This window comes from Amblyomma mixtum, chromosome 3, assembly GCF_055824585.1.
Source record: "Amblyomma mixtum isolate Tamu chromosome 3, ASM5582458v1, whole genome shotgun sequence".
Lineage (NCBI taxonomy): Eukaryota > Metazoa > Arthropoda > Arachnida > Ixodida > Ixodidae > Amblyomma > Amblyomma mixtum.
In genome coordinates, this window is record NC_143014.1 from 136,708,321 (window position 1) to 136,727,178 (window position 18,858).

Below are 18,858 nucleotides of genomic sequence, written 5' to 3' on the forward strand. Positions count from 1 at the left end.
GTGTCCACACGGAGGCTTCGGTGGTGGTGGTAAACTTTAATGAAATATTGCTGGTGGTTCAGCTCCGGTTAAACCTAGTAAGACGCGATAGCTTCCCATGTTAAATTTGGTAAATCTCTTTATTCAGCAAAACTGAAACTGAAAGCAAGGCGACCTGGGCTTTACATGGCTTAGTGAAGCTATCGCTTCAGAATATGTAAACGTGACCAAGAAACTAAGCACACAATATGCCGTCATGATTGTTCTAGGTTTTAATTGACGAGGAATCCGTCCTCCTCGTTAGTATAGTGGTCAGTATCCCCGCCTGTCACGCGGGAGACCGGGGTTCGATTCCCCGACGGGGAGCTTTTTTTTTCTTCTTTCGCTTCAAGGTCAAAACTGAAAGCATGGCGACCTTGGCTTTACATGGCTTAGTGAAGCTATCGCTTCAATATTGAGCCATGCCTTGGTCTCGTGAAGTGGCCGGCAGTCGGTGACACCCGGCGACTTCCAAAGCCCAGCCCACCAGCTGTTTTTGGACAGCTGGGTCAAAGCTGGACACCGCGGCCCTCTACCCCTGAAATGCAAAACGCACGCGGCCAATACTAGCTTTGGACCTAACCAAAGCCTTTGACAACGTTAACGCCATCCTAGAAATGCTCCTCCACAACTTTCGCAATCGGCAGCAGGGGCACCCCGCAAGGGTCAGTCCTCTCGCCGCTGCTCTTCAACATAACACTCATTCCCGTGGCCAAGGCGTTAAACGCGGTAATCTGTCGCACTCCTTCTATGCCAACGACATTACACTCATTGCAGGCCGGTGCCGACCTGATGGCAGCGCATGCTGCAACAGTCGGCCTGGCCAATTCTCCCCTACCATATCCGAGTTACTCATTTTTTGACCACACAGATGGAGGTCGGACCTAGGCCCTCCGCCTCCAATACGTACTGGACAGCACCTCCAACCCAGAAGTGGAAATGGTCCGAATCCTAGGCATCCTACTCCAGAGCAACGGCAAGAACACCGCCACGATAACCAAACTCACAAATGCAGTCTATCAGACCATGCGGCTCATACAACGAATTGCCAACCGACATAGAGTCATGAGAAAACATAGCTCCGTCGCCTAGTTCAAGCATTCGTCATCAGCCGCATAGTATATTCGCTCCCATATCACTTCCTCACGAGAGCAGGAGAAATTAACGCCCTGATTCGTCAGGCATATAAGACCGCACTCAACCTCCCTCGACACACCTCCAACGAACGGCTCTTATTACTTATGGGCATACATAACACACTATAGCCGAGCTTACAGAAGCTACCGTATACGTACGGCACAACTTGAACGCCTTTCCTCCATCCCCACAGGCCGCAGCATCCTTAAGAACCTAGGCCTTAACCCAAACAACACTCTCTGACCTACATACCCCACACCCGGGGTCACCCAGAAGCTTCTAACAGTCCATCCACTCCCAAAAAACATGCAACCGGTCCACCACCAAGCTCGACGCGCAGCAAGAGCCCAAGCAATACACAAGCGTAACCAACACACGGAGGCTGTTTATGTAGATGGCTCATGCGGTTTAACGTCCAAAAGCGACGCAGACTATGAGGGACGCCGTAGTGAAGAGCTCCGGAAATTTCGCACAGTACACGGGCATCTCGCCTTCATCGAAATTCGACCGCCGCGGCCGGGATCGAACCCGCGTCCTTCGGGTCAGCAGCCGAGAACCATAACCACTGAGCCACAGCGGCGGCCCGCTGTTTATGTGGATGCCGCGCAGAATACACTACTCACCCGGCCTTTGCCACTGGCGCAATCGGCCACAATCTTTCACCCCTAGCAGCTGTATCGGTCCTAGAAGCCGAAGCAGCTGCACTTGCCCTTGCGATCTCCTCCACCACTGCCACACACACATTAGTGGCTCAAAAAACCGCGATCAGAAAAGGGCGGTCGCATATGCCGTTGCCCATCAAATTCTCAACTCCTCTCAGCCCCTCTCTAGGCCTATTCAACTCATATGGGTCCCCGCGCACGCGGGCCATCAAGGCAACGAGGCCGCCCATGACACCGCTCGAGCGTACGTCTTCCGAGCAGCGCAAGCCGCCGAGCCAGGGAGCGCCCGCGGCTGGATGATCACACACCACGAGATCTCACTGCGCTACAGGGAGCAACGATTCCACTATCTTCCACCTCATAAATCACTGAAGTAGAGCAGGTGACGTGGCGCCAGCTACAATCTCGCACCTTTCTCACCCCCACCCATTTAGCACTAATGCACCCAGGGCTGTTCTCGCCAAGTGTACTCTATGTGGAGCCCCAGGAGCAGATTTCCACCACATACTCTACGTATGCCCTTCCTCCATGACATACGCTCCGAGTTCCAGCCGCCATCAGAGTGGCTAGACACTGTAGAGCAGCTACTCACAGAAGGGTTCACCGCTGCGCTGCGAGATGGCGACTCTGCTCGATGGCCATGCAGCCATGCCATGCAGTTACGTTCACTCAAAATCTTCCAGGATCTAGTAGTATTTATATTTAGAGGAAGGGTATGCGCTAACGAAAGCACGCAGCGTATCCTTTCCGCAGGGAAGCCCGAAACGTGAGGAACCATTTCTCAGCTTTTGTAGCGAGAGCTACACCACGCCAGCTCTTCGAGCCTTCAGCGTGGCACCCCTTGAGTCAGTTGGTCACATGGTGCGGAGATGCTGCTGCTGCCGGCGGCGCGGCGCGCCGGCGAAACCGAGCTGCAACAACTGTGCACATGCGCTGTGTCGAGCAGGGGGGTGGGGGGTGAAGAGGTGTAGCAGCTGCATAAGTAGGCGGCTCGGCGGAGCTCTCGCGTCACTCCAGGTTTAACCAGAGCTAAACCACAGCCAATTTTTTTTTTTTTTTCAGTACCGATTATAAACACTTTGAACTCATTTTTTTTTTTTTTGGTGCGGACAGCATTTCACCTCCATACAAACCTGCCGCGAAAGGAACCAACTGCGCGAACTGCTGAGCAACACGTGCAATATGATCAGGAGCCCAGCGCCTGAACCAGCAGAGCCGCGGGCGTGGGCGGCGCGGCTGAGCTTACACCGCCTAAAGCTAACCCTAGGAACTTTATAACCACGCCGAGCGCGTCGAAAGCGATAGCGTCACAGTCCCTCCTAGCGGCACCGGCGCGCAAGGGGGCCACATGCGGCCGAAGGAAAGCTCTGCAGTCTTCACACCTACTCATTCTAGCGACCATAACAGGGTTGATTGGAGAGAGATGAGGGGGGCCTTTGCCCTGCAGTAGGCGTTGTTAGGCTGATGACCGAGAGAGGGGGCAGTTACTTGCACCGCTTTTTCGTAGAGAAACGGGGGGCAACCAATGTAGCTTGTTTCTGCAATTCTTTACTTTTATTTATGTTGCTTCTTTAATTTTTCGTTTCGTTTAAAATTTTGACTGGATTTTGCGCTCCGCTGCCTCCCAAGGTCGTTTTGCATACAGACATGACCTTGAAGAACGGGAGCAGCAGAGCATCCGCTCGAAAAAAAATGTATAAGCAATTATATTTGCATGAGCCTTCCTTTGCCTCCGTCCTTTCTCTGAACACGTCCTTGAATAAAATTGAGAAACCTAACCGACTTCTACCAGCTCAGGCCAATAAAAATTTAATATTCAACTATGCAGAGCATGCAGATAGATGCACACACAGATGGTAAACACTTTGGACACAATCTGTTTTATCAGTGTTAATAACGCTGCTTGAGTGCATTAAATAAAGGTCAGACCAGACACCTGGGTCAGGAAATAGTTTAATAGGACAGCAGTGTGCCGTTGACTGCTCAGAGGGCTTACATGTTTACCTTGGTCCCCAGCAAGCTGGTTTGTTTCGTAGCATGCTGCAACTGATACAGTGGATTAAAAATATATACAAAGCAAGAGAGTGAGTATTGTCAAATACAGATAACACACCAGTTTCAAACTCAGTGCTGCTTATTCTCCTGCTCTGAGTGAACTTCGCACTAGGTGCAAGTTTCATACAGATTTAACGTAAAAAAAAAAAACAGCTTCTTGAAATGAATTCCTCAATAATAAAAGCAGTTCAACATGTCACCCAATTCATGTAACGTCAAATTCAAGTTGTGCCGAGTACGTGCTTACTTAGTTTCTGCTGTGTGCTCAACAAGGATAGACAAAATTTCTACACTCTGCTTGACAACTTTAGCTAAGGCTTTAATTGAAGCTGAATAGCCTACTTTATTATACAGACAAGTGAGACAAAATGAATCAACTGTAGGTTAACTGAAGTTTTCAGGTATTCGACTTCTGCACACAGCACTCCTGGCTGCGAAGACTGTCTATGCTGCAGGCAGTTAACACCAAATGCAATGCCATCTTGCTTACATTTTCTTTAGCTAAAAATATCTGCCTTCCACCAAAAAATAGCTCAACAGACTCAGATGTCAAGAGCACAGGCCACAATATGATGATCAGGTTTCTCTTGTCCTGCCAAATTGAAAAATTTTTTTTTTACAAAAAATACTACAAAGCTAATCTGAACACACAGCACACACCTGCTTGTAGCAATTTTCATGCTACAAGCACAACCTAACCACTTGAATGAAGAACTTCCACTACCACAATGTTGACGCAAGGCTTCATCACTGCTTAGCACTATATCGGACAGAAATTACGTAACAGTCCCTGGGGAAGCAGCAACAGTGCCCATGCCGCACAATCTCAGTTGCCTAGTGAAGTAAAAGTGCCCTAATTACAGCAACCAGGTGATATTCGCTACAGTACTTTGTTCCATAATGTTCTGTGCATTGCGAACAGTGGTAAGCCCGCTAGCCACAAGCAAAATGCAAGTCCAACTACAAAATTCTGAACATTTTAAGATTATGCCACAATACAATACTAGTCGAAGCAAACTAACATTCCAATAGCACTCAGTACTGATGTCACAGAAAATAGTGAACTATGATCCTATAATGTCATAATGCTATAACACATTCTTGAAAAGAAATATCACTACTCCAATTTTTGCATGCTATAGGTACCTTTCAATTTAGAAGCATAACCTTCAGGCCACCCAGGCATGAGGCCTTCCTTCACCTATGGCTGAAAAAAGAACTGACACAAACAGCAACTGCTATGTATATGCGATAAAGTAGACTGGTAAGAAGGTTGAAAGCTGAATTCATTATCAAAGACCTGTGAAGCTGTGCCTTTTTTTTTTTTCATGTCTGAGGTGTGATCTGTGTGTACACAGTGCACACAGAAAGACATCAGGCATTGCCATGCACAAGTGGGAGGCCAGGGGCCATGGCTTTATCAAACCCCCAAAGTTTGAGGGGGTGCAAGTTTGCTAGTGAGGTTCAAAAAGAATATAGGTGAACTGGATCACTGGATTTTTCACATGCCAAAACACCACTGGCTGAGGCATGCCATAGCAGAGGGCTGCAGGATTATTTTGACCACTTAGGGTGTCCTAAAACCTCAGTACATGGGCATTTTTTCATTTTGCCTCCCTGAAATGAGATTGATGTGGCTGGGATTAAACCTGCAGACCAACACTCAGCATCCTAACGAAACACCCACTGAGGCATTGAGGAAGGGGGGGGGGGGGGGGGGGGTAAAAAAAAATATGGTCTCAAGGCTTCACATGAGTGCTTCCAATAAATTTGTCCTCACCTCCCAAACACTGCATGCCCACAGTGCCAGGCAGTAGATGTCATTCAACTGCATTCTTAACTAAGCATTAACCAGCTGCCTGACAAAAATAAAATTCTGTCCATAAAAAAGCTACTCAAAGAACAAAGGAGGATTCGTCAGATAATAGCCTGACATCATGCATGTCAAAAATGATTTTCTGCACATAAATGGCAGCTTAAGTGAAGGACACCTCTGGCACTCATAACAGGGAAAAGAGTACCCAGATCTGCAAAGGTATACAAGCAATACTCTTACTTCAAATGGCAACAGCTAGCTACACCTGAACGCTAAAGTTTCAAGTTCAAATTTCACAACCTGTGACTGCTGGAATACAATGGCATCTTTAGCGCAGAAATGCACCCCACCGTGCGCAGCAAGTGCTCATAAATTATTCTCATGAAATAAGCCCTCCACACACTTTCTTCTGGCTTCAAATGGCATGCAGCAGTGATGGCCAAGTCCATAGGGCTCAGACAAGCTCGTCAAATGCCATTTCTTGGCAATGTTCTTCTCCTAAAGACTGTCCAAAGAATCTGATTTTGGGAAGCCACCAATGGCGCTGGGGTTGTTACAGTCGAACCCGGATATATCGAACCCGCATATTTCGAATTATTGGCTATATCGAACACACAGATTACCCCCTTGAAAATACTATGCAAAAGTATAGGACAGTTGCGTTGTATATCGAATTCCATTTTCGCCGGACATTGGATATATCGAACGCCGCGCCGCGCCCCTGGAAGGTGCGCTTTCCCCAAAGACATTCCTGTCGGGTCCTCAGCCGCCTCAGCGGAGAACATTTCCGCAGTCAGTGGGCGCAGGGCCCCCTTTTTTTTTTGTTCCCCGCTTTTGCGCCCCACCGGCGCGAGCTTTCCCGCTCCTCCTCTCCTCCTGTACCGCCGGCGTGTGCTCCGTCAAGGTCATTGGAGATCAGCGAAGAGAGAGCGCCGCATGGAGACGCGCGGCGACCACGCTTCTTGGGGAAAGAGAGAGAGAGAAAACGGTCGCTAGTGGGCGCATCGTGGGTCTGGGGAAAAAAGAGAGCTCAGAAAAAAAAAAACGAAGCCCAGAGCGCCGATCTTTCTCCCTGCTCTTTCTTTTCCCTCTGTCGTTCCTTCGCAGCCGGGTTGACTGCCGCTCGCATAGGCTTCGCTCTTATCGCTCCATCTGCGCCTCGCGTGTTTTTTTTGTGTGTGTGTGCCTGTGTTTCAACACGCGACGTGAAGCAGGCCCCAGTAGCCAACTGTTTTGGCAAGGCAGGCCTTGAAGTGGCCGGAGATGAATGTCCGGAAGATTTAGATGACGATGAGTGCTTGGACGACGTGTTTCGCGACTTGTCCAATTTTCTCGGCGCCGTTCCGTCCGAAGTGACTGTTGAGGACTTTAACGCTGACAGCGAAGTTCAAGCGGTAGCTGGCATTCAAGACGCCGACTCCAGCGACGACGAGGGCAACTGTGTTGTCGAAGAAACGCGTCCGTGCGCAGCCACTGAACTGGCGTCAGCGTTAGCCTGATTCGGCGCTGTTGCGGCGAAATGGAAGGCACTGTGCTCTCGCACCTGGACAGTCTCGAAAAGATCGAGGCCAGTGTTTTGAACTTCGTTTCCCAGGGGAAAAAGCAACCCAAAATTAGTGATTTTTTTTCCCGCGAAATAAAGCGCTTTCACATTGCGCGCCCATACTATGTGATTCGCGGCTGTTCCAAACGGTAAGCCACAATTTGTTATGATCGGGAGTGCAGTTTTAGCCTATATCTGTATATCGAATTTTCGCTATATCGAACTATTTTCCGATCCCCTTCGAATTCGATATATCCGGGTTCGACTGTATATCGCTTCACACAAATGCCGAGTTATGAGAAAGAGGATTGTGCAAGGCCAGGGACATGCCCACAATAAATACCGGGCATCACCACAACGACTTAATTACTAGCAAGTGCACACTAATATACATTAAACAACAAATGCGGTGCAAGGTCATATTGCAGAGATGTTTTGTAAAGGGAATCCAGGTTCATCTTGCACCTGAGTGCTAAAAAAAAACAGCACTAGGAACAAGTCAAAACCAGTCGCGTAGAAAGTGCCTTTTAGGGCTTTACCACAGTACAACAGCACATGCTTCAAGCACACAAGTAGTGCACAAAATTTCAACATACAATCGGCAGTACACTTTGATCTCAGCCAAAAGGCCACCTGTGCCATTTTAAAAAAATACTGTGAGAACTAAATAGAGTACACTCCTGCTCCTCAGTTAGAGTGGTAGATTAATTTCAATAGTGACCAAGCTGTTGTACACTTTGGAAGCATACACAGCCAGAAAAATAGGTGGCCAGCACATGCCCATGAAATACTCGCAGACTTTCAATGCACGTGAATTTTTCTTTCTTCTGCATATCATAAGTAAGGTGAGCTTCCTAGTGACCAATGCAGTAGGAGCCAGGATAACTCCATATAGACTCATAGCGACCAAGCAAAGAATTAAGGCTACAGGTAGAAGAAACCAATCACACTGCAGCTGTTGACCATGTGACTACTGCTCTCAAAATTCTCTTCCTTCCGCTACGTAAAAATAAATCTATGTGTAGTCTGTGCTCTTAAAAATTAGATTTTCTTCGCTAGTTCTTTTGAACCAGCTGCAAGCATGATCAATTTTGAATTTTGGAATGAAAGTGAGCTACCAATGTCAAGAATCATTCATAACCAGACACCACTGCTTATATATAATTTTTTGGTGTTTAATATAGTGTAAACACAAAAATATAAGTCACAAAAATGCTACACCAAAAATATCCACATGCTTGCAAGTTCAATGTATCCACACACCTACACACTGTACTTATAATTCAAAAGACAGACTGTGCTAAACATGAATGCAACTAAAACTCTTTTAAGCAAACTTACTTAAAAAAAATTTTGGCTTATGCAGATAGCATTCTTATGCACACAGATGTACCACAGCATAATGAAGATACTGAGTTCTACAATGAAGTTCAAGCTAGTGCATTTGGAAAAAGGCTTTACAGGCTATTAGCTGTATTTAGCAGCGTAAAAAACCTTTAAACAGTTCCCTGATTGTAACTGGTTAAGATACAGCTTTCCTGCCACTTAATTACTAGACTTGGTCATGAAGTGCAATCAAAACTGCCCTCCTGCATAGCGGGCACACAAAAACACTGCTCTACATGAGAATCGGAAGATGGCGAAAAAAGAGTGCCTCCTACAGACTAGCAGTGCGCATTAACAGTTAGTTCACGCCACTGATGCATAGGGCAGCAACATCAGCCACAAGAACTACCATGCCTGAAGATGCATATTGAGTCCAAATGAAGACCAGATCGCCACAAAAATTTTAGCATTTCTACACAAAGTGTACTACGCAACAAGCACAAACACATCAGCGACTGAGAACGCTGTCATGAATAACAAGAAGGGTACACCTGCACTGAATCAACGAGACATTTGGAATGTGACCACACTTCACTATAGCCTTTACTATTGCTAGTGCACACTCTCCCTCTGTCTCAGTGATAAGTAACAGTGAGAACAGCTTTCTCAGAATGATGCAGGGAAAAGAACGACTCTGAATCCTGCAAGCTACAGCATGACAGAACTAACACACCAACCTATTTGTTTCCCCAAAGTGAACAGCACTAAAAAAAGATGAAGTGAAAAAGAACTTCATATTCAGCTCAAAAGGCGCCAATAACTGCCAAGGGTAGGATCCATGCTGCAGGTCTTCCTCACAAAAAGTGCACCTGTTAATAATAGTATAAACTGAAAGGCCAATGCGGCCTTTTGTCAGCACTGACCACTGATGTTTTGGCACTCACAGTTCTGCAAAAGGCTGTACATGCCAAATTATTTAAAGCTTTGCATCATGCTGTCTTTTCTCTCTGTCCTAGTCACTGATGAACTGAGACATGGTAACATACGAGAGATTATATAGTGGTAGTACAGTGAGTGGGCCTTACAAAGGGGGTGTCTGCTGACAGGTAAGCCACATTATGGCGCTAGTATGTGACGCTCATGCTGCAACATTCAAGTACGTTGGCCAAGCTCAGCCAGACAGTTTTGTGTCACCGTAGGAACTGGGTGCGTTGGGTCTGTTGCTGTGGCAGTGCAAATTTAAATTGCTTAAGTAAACAGCTGATTATTTAGCAAGCACTTTGTGCATAAGCAGGTGAGCAGTGTGCTGTGTTAGAGTTACTGTACGCACATTACAATGATGCACAACATTTGTCGGAAGTTTGTGCAGTCAGGCCTGAGAGCTTCTACTGCACGAACAACGTTAGCACTGCTGCTTGAACAGCGTGGTTCACTTCTTAATTATGTAAACAAAGGTACAATTACATAAATTGGAAAACAGCAGCTATGGAAACCATGAATTTGAGACTGACAGGAAAGACATATCAAACAACTACAAAGAGACAATAATTGCATGGAGCTTTACTGTGCACCTAAAGTGCACACAAAAAGACAACACATTGTAAACAAAGACACATTGTGATCAAAGCTGATACAACACAAGGTTGGCAGAAAAACTGCATTTTTACACACATGCTATAGTTCTGAACTAGATACCTGGATAGTATAGTTTGTAATTTACAGCTACTGCACTGAGACAAGAGAGCTGGAAGCATGCAATTCCACTTAAATATTTATAGTAGTCTGAATTGCTGCACCAGCACTTATTTAGCCCGGCTTCTTACATTACAGTAACTAACACAAATTAAAACCTTGTCATGTGAATAAGACAGCTTGAAAACTGGACAGAACTTCTAAATTATATGAGTTCTTATCTGCCGATTCAGCAAAGCATATTAGGACGCAGTGTAACAGCTGCATCTTTCAATGACATTGCTCCATTCAGTTCACTCTAAATAAAGCAACAGAGACTAGCAGCTGAAAGAGATACTCACATGTTGTGAAAGAATGTCTTCCACTTGATACTCTAAATGGAATGCCCCAATGCTGAACAAAACATTCAACAGAGGTCGGCAGCAAAGAAGCAAAACGCTTAACACGTCATTGGCTCCTTTGGTGAATCACATAAAAGCCCTTCTGAAATTACTCTTCGTGAAACTGCACATGAGCAGTGGCCACAAGAATGCATAATTCTTTCTTGCCTGTTTAAATCATGCATCCTGTCTTCAACATGCGCCAGGTTGGTAAAAGTCCTAGTACAAAACTTATAGAAAAAGAAGTATAAATATAAAATGTAAAAAGGCTACAAAAAGACTACAACAAAACACTTCAAAGTCAGAAATAAATTACCCAAAGAAAACATCACTGAGAGAACAACTCTTCTCTAGGGCAACTCTTCTGACCACATGGCAAGGCCAATACAGCAAAAAACTTGCTGTACTTGGCAGTAAATAACACCCTTTCATGTTGATATTATAGCCGTCCGACACACAAGAGAAGCATTTTCAACTCAGAACGCAGAGAAAATAGGCCAAAAGGTACCAAACTTCTATATAAAAACATAATCGCCTTAGTGCATGAAGCATTCATTAGCTTAATAACCCAAACACCATAGCAATTTTCTTCAAAATTACCAAACAAAAAGCTCTTCAGTTCACCACAAAAGTACACGCAGTTGATGCAAATAAGCATTATGAAAGAGGTCTCCTTGATTTAACCAAACTTTCCACGCTGGTTTAAGCAATATATACTGCGCTCCAAAACATTTGTCTGGGCCTGATTGCATCTCGGATCCGACCAAGAAAAATGTATCATCAGAGTGGAAGTATTTATACTACACAGAACTAGACTAGTTGTAAAGTAAAAAGAAGAAAAAGACAAGGCCCACAGCTTTAAGCTATATTCGTAAGCAACATAACAGGTAAAAATGCAACTTTGACCTAAAAACAAAGCAGTATAAAATATAGCCTGTATAGTGGCAAAAGCACAATGTTGTAAAACAGTCCTTCAAAATACCATCTAAAACTTAGTCTTAACATTTCTTCAACAAACAGCTTTCACACAGTGTCAACAACAATATGTGATTGTAGCAACCACTTAACTCTTAGAGGGGTTTCTCAACGCACACTATGCTAAAAAAAAGGGGCGCTCTATGGCAACAAATGAGCAGCTGGTAAACACGTGTCGTACAGAGACTGGCCTTCAAAAGGTATAAAATGATGCTCATCAAAGTCACCTGATCTCTAGCAAAGGTCTATGCAGTGGTCATGCCATGAAGTGAGGAGAGTCGCTGCCCTACAGAAGCTTCACAAAATGACTCAACACTTCCCATTTGACAAAAAAAAAAGGATTGCCCCTTACAACATCTACCATTGCCAGACATGTGTACACAAGGCCTGAAAAGCACTCATAGCACATGCGACTCAAAGCAGTGCCCCGCAAGCTGCTTGTGCCAATGTGGCAGCGATAGCCCCACATTAAAAAGCCTGCTCGCTCACAGCTTTTTCTCAAGAACCTGCAGAGCCTGCGTTGCAGCTTTTGAGACGGCCTGGTTGCTGTGGTCCTTCAGCTCAGTAAGGACTGCTGAATAGCCTTCTGCCTGCAGAAGTGGCCTGAAGGAATCTGCACACAACAGCTGGCCCATCAACTTTTTGAAGAAAATGAATATACTTGCACAGTGCCAATACTCCTTGAGTGAAGCACAATGAAGACACAGCCTCTCTACATCAAAGAAACTGAAAGTAAAGTGAGCCTTCCACAAAACAATCACGGGCCCCTGCCGAGTGCAATCTGTACTGCACCAGGCAGTACAGCCGTGTTAAAAGCTTTTCATCATAAAAATGCAACAGCCTAAAGAAACAAGGTGCTGAGCAAAAAATATCCAAGCACAGTGCCCATTCAGGCATACATAGTATTTACTGCGCCCCTAAAATAGAGCAGTAACCAGTGTATGAAGAAAAAAAATTGAAAAAATATAACAAAAAATGTTTGAATAGTATCCTTTTGTCGACTTCAACTGATGGTTGAATATAATAACAAATGGCACTTTTTACCTCCTCTAAGCAACAGAACCTCATATAACAAGAGCAGCACTGACCCAGAAGGAATATCATTTTGAGGTTGTCACCACAAGTGACATCTTGCCGCAGTGGTCATGTACTACAGTGTGTCTTCCTCAGCCAGTGCATACTACTTGCACAACTATATCATTGCATTCATAAGTGCAGTGAGTGATGGTCATGGGTAACGGTGCTCTCTTTGACATGGACTGGTCGGCCTACTATTAATGCCTGCTCATGCATGCTGTACCCACCACCATTTCTCCTAGGGCAGGGGTTCTCAAACTGGGTTCCGCGGAACACAGGGGTTCCGCAGGCTGTCTTCTTGTGTTCCGCGAGAACCCTCACCGGCCGATCATTGTTTCAGGTTCATTTTTAGTGTATGCGCGAAACAAACAGCGCTTCGTTCGTTAAAGCTCATTTTTACTCTTCATAGCCTCAAAAAACAATCTTGCGCGTCACGCCCGCGATAGCAGGCGTCGACAGCGGACGTCTTTTTGCATAAGATCGAATTCACAGGCCTACCCGTTTTCCGTGGCCTCCGAGATTACGTCTGCGCGCGTGTTTCTGAAACCCGCGCGCGGACGTAATCTCGGAGGCCATGCATTTTTATAGGCACTTCTGTTTGTCGTTGCCAGATGGCACTACCCACGCCGCCGTCGCGAAGCCAAGCCAAGCCAAGCCAAGCCAAGCCTAGACAAGCAAAAAGAAGCTCGTTATGCTGCCGAGGTAGCCGCTAGATGTTAACGTGCAGTACTTTCGCAGTACCACCCATCACATTAGTATTTGTATTAATCTGTGCAATAAACATATAACCTTTGCAACTCTCTCTTTGCAAAAATGCACTCGACAACATTGCTGGTAAGTGAAAGCGGGGGGGGGTTCCCTGGAACTTATTGAAGGCTTTTGGGGTTCCTCCAAGCAAAAAAGTTTGAGAACCCCTGTCCTAGGGTATGAAGAAAACATATCACAAATGAGCTTGTCTCGATAAGTGTCAAGATGGTTCAGACTTGTTTCAAATTAAAGAGACCTGGGTTAAAATTTTGCCAATGTTGAACAGCTCATCTGAATACAAGATTTCTCCTGTAGACATATGAAGGCAACAAACTCCCCTGGTAAGTGTAAAGAGCTGCTGCTCAGAAAGCTACTACACACATTCTCAGCCTAGCGCTCTCAAGTTCCAATAACTTGTTCCCGAGAAAGCAATGATTCTCAGCTGCGCACACGACCTCCCAGACCAATCCCTGCAGAGACAACATTAAGCAAATTCTAATCTCTTTTTCCAGGACAAAATGGAAGACTGTCAGCAGCGTCATTTTCTCTAGTACACTGCAGCTGCTGGCAGATGGACCAAATTATCTGCCCCACAACCAAGTTGCCTGGTATAGATACCAGCAGATGAAGCATGCACATCTTATCACACTGGCAGGTATTTAAGGTGACTGGCTTGCTGACTGCACAGCAATTATTTCTCTCCCGCTCGCCTTCACCCCATAAGCTCCTGCTGCTGAGTGCACATTCTAAATTCTTGAACAACTAGCAAAATTAAAACAGCTTGAACAACTCGAAATCTGAAGTTTCACTGGTATTGCATACATAAGATTTCACCGGCTGCTATCCTTACTGTACGAAAAAGCAAGAGCCTGAAAGCACTATGTGTGCCCTTTCATATTCATCCAGTTAGCTGTTGGGTGAGTGAGCCCAGGTGTAGTACTGAGCAAGTTGTCAATCGTAATTATACCTCAGTGGAAGAATTTAAATTCGTTTTCACAGCAACCTTTTGTCAATAATGGCAACACAAGTTGTTTCTAAAAGCTCGGAGAGGGCTCTACTTAACATTTTTTTTTTTTTTCTAGTTTCAGAGCATTATTGAAAGAAGAGGTGGATTTATGAGTGACTCTTGGCAAGGGCAGTTGGGGAGTCCTATTTATACAATGCATTTCTTGAACTTTCTTGCCAAAAAAAAAAAAGGGGGGGGGGGGGGGGGGGGTTTCATGGCTCTTCCACAAAAAATTTCTCACTGAGGGTGGAGTGGGGGGGAACCTACCACTGACTGAAAGCTCCAAATACATGGTGATGTAAACCAGAGGACTCTGGTACAGTCCCACCTGGATATATCAAACTCAAAGGAGATCAAGAAACAGTTCTATACCGATCATTCATTATACAAAAATGTCAATAGATAAGCTTATTCGAAATCTAGGAGCAAGGATACATTGTATCCAGGCTAGTGACGTGGTTCTTGCAGCGACATGCCACCCTCTGGCATACTGGCAGCGCGTTCCTCGCTAGGCACCTCGCTAGACTAGCCCATGCCTATCAGGAGATGCCTAATCTTTTTATGAGTGCTGTATAAATGCAACATTCTCTCTTTAAAGGTTCAGTTGGTTTCCACAAAGATTTCAGCAGCGAAGCACACGAGGCTAGGGCCATCGATGGGCTTAGTTTTATCTGCTAGGTTAGTTTCATTGCATGACAGCGATGTAGAATGAAAAATGAGTACAAGAGGCCGAAGGCCCCCCTCGAGCACACCCCACGTCCACCTTGTACCGCGGTTGCTGTCACAAGGTGCCCAAGGCCAAGCAGCTGACCCGTCTCCACGTGGGAAAAGTGATCGAAGTAGGCCACCAGGAGAAGCACCACTTGCAGTGCATGGCACATTGTTCAGTATATTGAATGATTGGCAAAATTGGAGTTCGATATGCAGCACTACTTTCCTACACTATTACACAGGATTTGGAAGGGGATAATCTGTGTGTTTGATATAGCCAATCATTCAAAGTATCTGGGTTCAATATACAGGGTCTGTTCTGAAAGTAGCAGGACTGGTTTTTTCCTGGGCGAACGGGCGGATGAGAGGTGGCCTGCGCGTGCAGGATCGTTGAAGGGGGATATTGGGAATGCTGAGGCAAATCGGCAGTCGGCTCTCGGCCGTTGATGAGAGTAGGTCGCTTGTACTGTGAACCCCGGTCGAAATGTCTCGTCACGCAGAATCATCGAGCGTTATTTACTGGATCAGCGATACGCGACAAAATTTTGAGAAAATCTTAGTAAAACAGGCAAAGAGACTCACAACATGATTAAGGAGGTCTACGATGACGCTTCCATGGGTAGATCAGGTGTTTTTTGAGTGGCACAAGCTGTTCCGAGAAGGTAAGGAAAGAGTGGAGGAAGACGACCGGTCCAGAAGCCCTTCGACCAGCAAGACCAACGAAAATGTGTAGCGAGTGAAACATTTACTTAACAGTGATCGTAGAATGAGTATCAGAATGATTGCTGATGACTTGAGCATTCCTCTAACCCAAGTTTTTGAGATCGTGATGCAAAACTTAGCCATGAGGAAAGCGTGCGCGAAGTTGGTGCCGGGAGTGTTGTCAGAGGAGGAAAAGGCCAACCGGTAGGATCTTCTTCATCATGTGAATGAGGACCCCGATTTTTTGCCCAGCACAAGGCGGCAACGCTGCCTCAGCCCCCCTACAGTCTCGACTTGGCTCCGCCAGACTTTTTTCTATTCCCAAGAATAAAATCGACGCTCAAGGGGAAACATCACGGATCAGTAGAGGTGGTTCAACAGGCCGTGACGAGGGAGCTAAACAGCATTCCGGTCCAGGCATTCCTGGAGGCGTACGAAAACTGTAAAACTCATTGGCAGCAGCGTGTAGGTGCGGAAGGGTGCTGCCTTGAAAAATTGTAATCGTTTGCTCTATTCTCTTGAATAAATTTTGTTTAAAAAAATGAGTCCTACTACTTTCAGAACAGACCATGTATATATCCGGGTTCGACTGTATATTGAAGAAACAGCTCAAAAGATGAAAACACATCAAGAAAGTGCAGGGCAAGCATCATCATTTTCTGGTGACAAGTGTGTTCACCAGGTATCCTTAGCTCTGCATGAAATCGAGATATTATGTCTGGATACATACATCTCTTTCGATTCAGGTGGTGTGCTTTCTTGAATAGCACATATGTCTGAGTGCACTTCCAATAAAACTTCAGCTCAGAGTAGGCATTTGTCCTGTACCTTCTTGCTCTGTCTTTATCTTTAGAATTTTTTTTTTAAAGAAGCTACAGCAATAAAATCATCCAGCTATCAATCATAACAAACCGGAGGAGTTATTTTTTTTTTCCCCTACATCAAATGTGAAATGTTTCCCTAGCAATATTTTGAAAAGGAACAAATTTGCTGAAAATTTCTCCAAAGAAGGACACACACACAAAAAAAAGAAAAAGCACTAGACCCCCAACTGTGATTTCTACATTCGAAGTATTCTGAGTTACACACAAATATGTGCCAAGACCAAGAACAGCGTAGAAAACTCACCAAGGCTTGACAGAGCTGTTGTGAAAGCAACTGCATTCTGCAAAGCTTCAGGTGCGATTTCTGGCGACTCAAGCAATGACCGCAGCAGTGGCAGAATATCGGCCTTCTTCAGGTCTTCTAGAGCAGCACCTGAGGTTTGACAACAAAATTGCACTTATAAAGAACGAAATGCTCACGGCAAAAAGGCTCTTAGAAAATATGACGTTTTTATTCGATTCAGAAAACACTGAATTCCATCCCCCTTATTACAGCCGCCAACCGAAAATTTAGACTGCTGATTTTTCAGACATGAATGGTTATTCAGATATCTTCACAGCACCGCCACGAGCATCATAGAGCCAAAATATTAGAGTGACTGAAATTTCACAAACAACGCAACTGACTGCTCATATTTTTGGAACTCAAACACCTGATCACCTCACCTGATCACCTCAAAGCACTGATCACAACACCACCCCCGATAGCCAAGCCGCCATTTAATTTGTATAGCAGGTGAACTTTGCTTATTTATTTATTTATTTTTATTTACATACACCTTCAGGACTGAAGCAATATACAGAGGAGTGGGTTAATTGGTTGATTGGGGTTTAACGTCCCAAAGCGACTCAGGCTATGAGGGATGCCGTAGTGAAGGGCTCCGGAAATTTCGACCACCTGGGGTTCTTTAACGTACACTGACATTGCACAGTACACGGGCCTCTAGAATTTCGCTGCCATCGAAATTCGGCCGCCGCAGCCGGGATCAAACCCGCGTTTTCGGGTCAGCAGCCGAGCGCCGTAACCACTGAGCCACCGCGGCGGGGCGAGAGGAGTGGGTTAATACGATGGCAACATACAACAACAAAAATACACTATCAACATAATTACAGGCGATGAAATAAACAGTTATACAATTCTAGCGAGTTCAGTTTCATTAAACATAGCGGAACGAAAGTTATTTACGTTAGCAATGCTTACTGTCGATGTGGGAAGGTGATTCCAGTCACGTGATGTCTTGGGAACAAACGACATTGAGAATGAGGAAGTGTGCCCTGCCGGAACAGCTACTTTGCGATGGTGGTCGCAGCGAGATGAATTCTTGTGCTAGTGTGGGATGATGAAAAATTTTACAAAGAGGCACAGGCGGACGCACTTCGGTGATTCTGTAGATAAGGTAGATTAAGATTAGATTTCATTACAGTTATGCTGGTAGTGCAATTAGTTATAAAGAATGAAACGTGCTGTATTATTTTGAACTATTTCTAATTTATGCATTAAACTGGTATGATTAGAGTCCCAAATCGAAGCTGCATACTCTAATTTCAATCGAACTAATGTTTTTTTTTAGGTTAACTGAAACTTCAAAAGAGAGATCAAAAACCAGTTAGAATAAAGTAGAGTTTAAAGTGAAAGGGAGCCTCTTCAAATTGGAAAGCCAATATTCTACGTGGGTTGACACACTGCACGCATGACTGCGAGCTGACATTGTTGCCAGACATCTTCTGTAACACAAACTTGTAGTCACCAGTTCATGAAACACTTCTGTGCCAAGTTCTTACATCCCAAATATGTGAAGGGGTAGCAGCGAAGAGTGTAAGAGCTGTACGGCTATGAGGAGACCGTGAATGGTGAAAAATGGAGGTGCTTGTCGAAACAAGGATCGCATACGTGTGTAATCCCCAATACTGACAATAACTAGCATTTCACCTCTCATCATACGTTAGCTGTCACTAAGTGCAAGCAGTAACATATTGCCAGTTCTCACGTTGGTTTCCAACTCTAAGCACTCATAAACCTAGCTACAAAAGCCAAAGATGGCAGAGTGCTTGCCCTAGCTGTTTGGAGTTCTGCCTTATCATTATCACCATCTTTGCTTCTCCATTATGGGGCCCCCATACAATGGG

At 45.2% G+C, this 18,858-nt stretch overlaps 1 protein-coding gene and 1 non-coding gene across 5 annotated transcripts in view; one reads left to right on the forward strand and one right to left on the reverse strand.

Annotated features, from left to right (window-relative positions):
* Positions 1-273: 273 nt before the first annotated feature.
* Positions 274-345, forward strand: TRNAD-GUC (transfer RNA aspartic acid (anticodon GUC)). The gene has a single exon. It is a non-coding gene; the product is annotated as a tRNA-Asp (tRNA).
* Positions 346-7,740: 7,395 nt separating this feature from the next.
* vimar (visceral mesodermal armadillo-repeats) overlaps positions 7,741-18,858 on the reverse strand; it is a 45,945-nt gene continuing 34,827 nt past the window's right edge. For 2 of the 4 annotated variants that reach the window (XM_089581288.1, XM_089581286.1), the window contains 2 exons: positions 16,976-17,104; positions 7,741-12,217 (listed from right to left, as the gene is read on the reverse strand). In XM_089581288.1, the coding sequence (XP_089437414.1) occupies positions 12,090-12,217; positions 16,976-17,104 (257 nt within the window). In that variant the 3' untranslated portion in view covers positions 7,741-12,089. Of the gene's footprint in view, positions 12,218-16,887; positions 17,105-17,932; positions 18,059-18,858 lie in introns of those variants that run through there. The other 2 variants (XM_089581289.1, XM_089581287.1) reach the window with 1 other exon arrangement.